General features: G+C 37.4%; 1 protein-coding gene across 2 annotated transcripts in view; it reads right to left on the bottom strand.

Annotated features, from left to right (window-relative positions):
* Positions 1 to 912: 912 nt before the first annotated feature.
* The window catches only part of LOC137992090 (survival motor neuron protein-like), a 9,719-nt gene continuing 6,401 nt past the window's right edge, over positions 913 to 4,230 (bottom strand). For both annotated transcript variants that reach the window (XM_068837185.1, XM_068837186.1), the window contains exons 8-10: positions 4,004 to 4,108; positions 2,965 to 3,093; positions 913 to 1,250 (exon numbers count right to left, since the gene is read on the bottom strand). In XM_068837185.1, coding sequence (XP_068693286.1) covers positions 1,140 to 1,250; positions 2,965 to 3,093; positions 4,004 to 4,108 — 345 coding nt within the window. In that variant the 3' untranslated portion in view covers positions 913 to 1,139. The remainder of the gene's footprint in view (positions 1,251 to 2,964; positions 3,094 to 4,003; positions 4,109 to 4,230) is intronic.

Genomic DNA, 4,230 nt, shown 5'->3' with positions numbered 1-4,230 from the left:
CATGAAAAGCTTTCATCCAGCTCCTGTCAATTCAAATCTTCCAGTTCAGGTAAGAGTGGAAATTTCTGAACACTCTGTTCTAAGATAAAATTTTGTGATGTGTTGAAGTATTTTTCAATAGATGTGTCTGATTACAAAACCAGCATAAATCATTTCTTTAACAAGTGATTGTAGGCATGGAAAGTTTTCACATCTTGTAATACCGGTAGCTCTTACCAAGTTTGTAATTTGGTTTGCTGTTTACAAGGATCCTTTATTAAATGAAGTTTAAATTTCAAGAGTTTTTATTTTTGGTGGTCTGTGATATGCCTATGTGACTGTATACCTTCATACTTTTTCTAAAATACTTTCGCAACCAAGTTGGTTGAACCTCATCTCTGCATCAACCAAAGTTTGGTTTCTGTGTTGGTCTCTGATGTCTGGAAAACTTTCAAGGCTGGTTTACACGTATGATGCAAACATAAGCACCATACGCATCTTTAGTTACCCTACGATTTTAGAGTAGCTTGGTGTAGCTAGTATCTCCAAGCATTTACCCTTCCAATCATGATACCGGGAAATACCGGTACAGGTCCTTTATAATATAAGTGTCCTCGGTTCTAAGGAAAGCTAGCAGTTGTTAAAACACTACTGTGTCTGCTGCTTATGCTTGCGTTGTACGTGTAAACCAGCTCTTTTTCCTATTCTTTGATAATTCTCACTATTTCTTCACAGCTTTCATATGTGAATTCAGAAAGTCAAAGTTTAGAGTAAACCAAGGAAAATAACAAGCCATAATGGCAGACTGATGTAATATTTGTTTTTGTGTTTGGCATTTTCTTTTATGACATATATTGCACTATAATGCACTGGTGCCGTGGGATTCAGTAGTATTATTTTTAGCTCTGTGGTGATACCATGACTAACTAGCTTGGACCAATGAGAATGCTTTATTTAAACTGGCTATTTTACAAACTTAATAATAATAATTTATTATTCGTTAGACCAGTTATAAGATATAAGCATAGAGGACTAGTAATAATCATTCAAAGACAGCGGCATTGTGTTTTATTACAGTTATTCATTGAAATAATTATTAGTTTAATCAAATCTAATGCAAAATGGCAGAGATAACCATATATTTTAGTGAGGTGAAAGTTTCATGTTTCTGAGGGTTGGCTTGGTTGTTTTTTGTTAATATCTGAATCTGTTGTTGACACTTGAGCATCACTGCTTCTTGCACTGGATTCATGGCGAAGATTTTGCGTAGCCTAAAATACATTTTGTAAAAACAAACAGAAGTCAGTGTATTATTTTATTACAAAATAATGTTGATAATCTTCCACCTACACTGTATTTTCCTCCCTTGTCCCCTCTAAACTACTCTATGGACTAGCCCAAGGGGAATGAGGAAGTACTTTGATGCATGTTAATTTTCTTTGTCTGACATGCCTGTTTGTTTTATGGGAAAAGCACCTTAATATATTCTATGCAAGTGAATATGTTAACCCTGCATATGCAATGATGAAATACATTTGGGCAATGATCACTCAAGGAGGGTAGGAAAAAAAATAACCCTGAGTGCTCCTAACAGGTCTGAAACCTATGACCGTCTGTTTACTAGCTCAGATGATCCACCACAGCACCTTCACTTCACTTCACTTTTATTGTGCTACCTCACAAAGATCTATTTACAGTGTCAGCAGTCTAATGGTTTAGAATTACAACAATAATACGAATCATGCGAAGGTGTCTTGAAAGGCTCCCGGGCTAGTAGATAAGTCGATAATAGATTGAGGTAAACTGTTCCAATTAGCTACTGTTTGTGGTAGGAAACTGTATTTACCAGTATACAAATTGGTAGAAGCTGAGAGTGCGATATAGTGTTCACAAATATTAATGTGTCTCTTGATCTCCTTGGTGGGTTTCTGGAGTGATTCCAGGAAGGGAAGGACAGCCAGGTTATTTAAAGTGCCCCTGTGACCAAAAAATAAATTCATATTTTTCTTTGGATTTCAAAACTATGTTAACAAAACACTAAGTGACCCACGTTTTAAGCCTTGATTTTGAAAAGACACCTCTTTATTTTAACTGTAATTTTCCTATTTAATGGTCCGCCATTACTAACATTATGTTCTCGAGAGAGCTGGATCGAGGAGAAAATGACGTCAAAGGCTCACTAGTTTAAGAATGCAATATGTGTGTACGCTGCAGAATTAATATGCAGCACGGGGGTTTTGGGCTTTCAGACTTTTAAACTCACGCTTTGCATGTATAATAAGCTGCGTTCACACGCTGAAATTTTAAGCTAGTGAGCCTCTGACGTCACTTTTCCCTGGATCCAACCCTCTGAGGTCCAATCAGTCAGTTTTGAACGTGAGTAATGGCAGACCGTGAAATCCAAAACTTACACTCAAAGTAAACAGCCTTTGGATAAGAATCAAAGCTCAAAATTTTGCCAGTCATGTGTTAAGCAAACACACTTTCAAAATCTGAAGGAAAAAAAGGAAGTGGTTTTTTTAACCACAGGGGCACTTTAAGCCTTTTTTGACGAGAAGTACTCTGTCCATTTGTCTACGAAGCTTTAGAGCTGTCCAACCAAGTTTTTGTAACATCATTGACAATAGAACCAGGCTCATAGCTTTTACAGTCAGAAAGGACAAAGCGTGCTGCTCTGTGTTTAATTTTTTCAACTTCAGTGAGGAGCTGTTCAGTGTGGGGATCCCAAGCACTACTGGTGTATTCTATAAGTGGTCTGATCAAACTTGTGTATGCTGCTTCTTTTACTGCTTGATCACAAGCAGATAAATAATTATTGCATCTTAGTAGGAAGGCATTTGGTGACAGAGTCTGGGGCTGTGTCCTGTAAGAAGTATAAGTGGTGGTCCACTGATCCACTCTTCATTTTGACACTACTATCCCTTAAGGAAATATTTCAAAGTAATAGTAATGTTCTGAGTTTGGGAACAACAAAACCTGACCCACCTGATAATAGCCTGTGTGATAACCACTTAAATACCATGCCATTAACATGCTTGCTAGTGTGTCATTATCATGAGACACATCACTGTTGTTAACAGGAGCTGGAGGTGGTGGCATAGGTGCAAACGGGAACTGTAGGTTTTAAAAGAAGAAAAAAATGGTTTCAGTAAAACTCAAAGTTGGCTGCTGGTTTAGGTAAAGTAACCAACTGTTGTCATTGTTTTTGTTTTGGTTTTTTTTTTTTTTGGGGGGGGGGGGGGGGTGGGGGGGGGAGTTGCACTTGAGACCTTTTTTTTTTCGGTCAGTCTGATTTTACCTAAAAAAACTGGCACTGGCCAATTTTGTTTGTGTTCCGGTTGCACATGTATATGTAGCAACATGACAGTATTAACATTGTGAAAACACTTGTGTAAACAATGGCAATGGTGACAAGTTTTGATTTCATTGGACCACACATAAAACGTAAATGCATGCAACCCAAACAAAGTGCGGTTCTCTCTGCACTTTCGCTGTATTTTATCTTGAACCTAAATTTTCAACATCAAACCCAAAATCTTTTGATACTTCTGTATCTGTATAGTTTGCTGCAACGGCAAGAAATTATTCGGCTCTTTGCAGAATGATGGCGCCCAATTATAATTGATGTTTTGGAAAAAATCTGCCTGCCCCACCACCCATACACTTTGGTATCTTTGATCTTTTTAGTCAGCCAGCAATTTTTTTGCCTGAAGGGTCATTTGGGAAAAAGAGTCAATGTTTATACAATTTTTGTTAAAACAAAAAGAATTCATTCTAGGATGAATTCCCCCCCCCCCCCCCTTCCTTGAAATAATATGTCTTTAATTCACTAAGGAGAAAAAGTTGCCAGTTTCTCTGAGTGAAGCAGCTGATACTTTTCATTGGCTGTTGATAATTGTTGAAATCACTGGGAACAAAAAAACCCCTTCCTATGCAAGACTTGCTTCTTTAAAGATATTTGCATGATTTCCAAAACATTCATCTTAGTACAACTGTGCAGACAAAAATATAGCACTTGACTTACACTGTTTGATGACGATTGAAATCCAGATGGGCTGGGCATTGTCCACTGATGAGATAAAAGGGAAGGAGGAATGGGTGGGGGAGGGGCTGTGGGAAAGAAATTCATCTGAAATTGAAAACATGTGTATAAAGCAGTGAGATCAAAATTAATGGAAAAAATCAATATAGTATACTATGTTAACCTTCCTTATAACATACCAAATAACAGTACATCATTGTGTAATCAGG

The sequence above is a fragment of the Montipora foliosa genome, chromosome 2, assembly GCF_036669935.1.
Source record: "Montipora foliosa isolate CH-2021 chromosome 2, ASM3666993v2, whole genome shotgun sequence".
In the NCBI taxonomy this organism is placed as follows: Eukaryota; Metazoa; Cnidaria; class Anthozoa; order Scleractinia; family Acroporidae; genus Montipora; species Montipora foliosa.
Note: the sequence above shows the minus strand (reverse complement) of the source record. Positions and strands in the feature narration are given on the sequence as shown.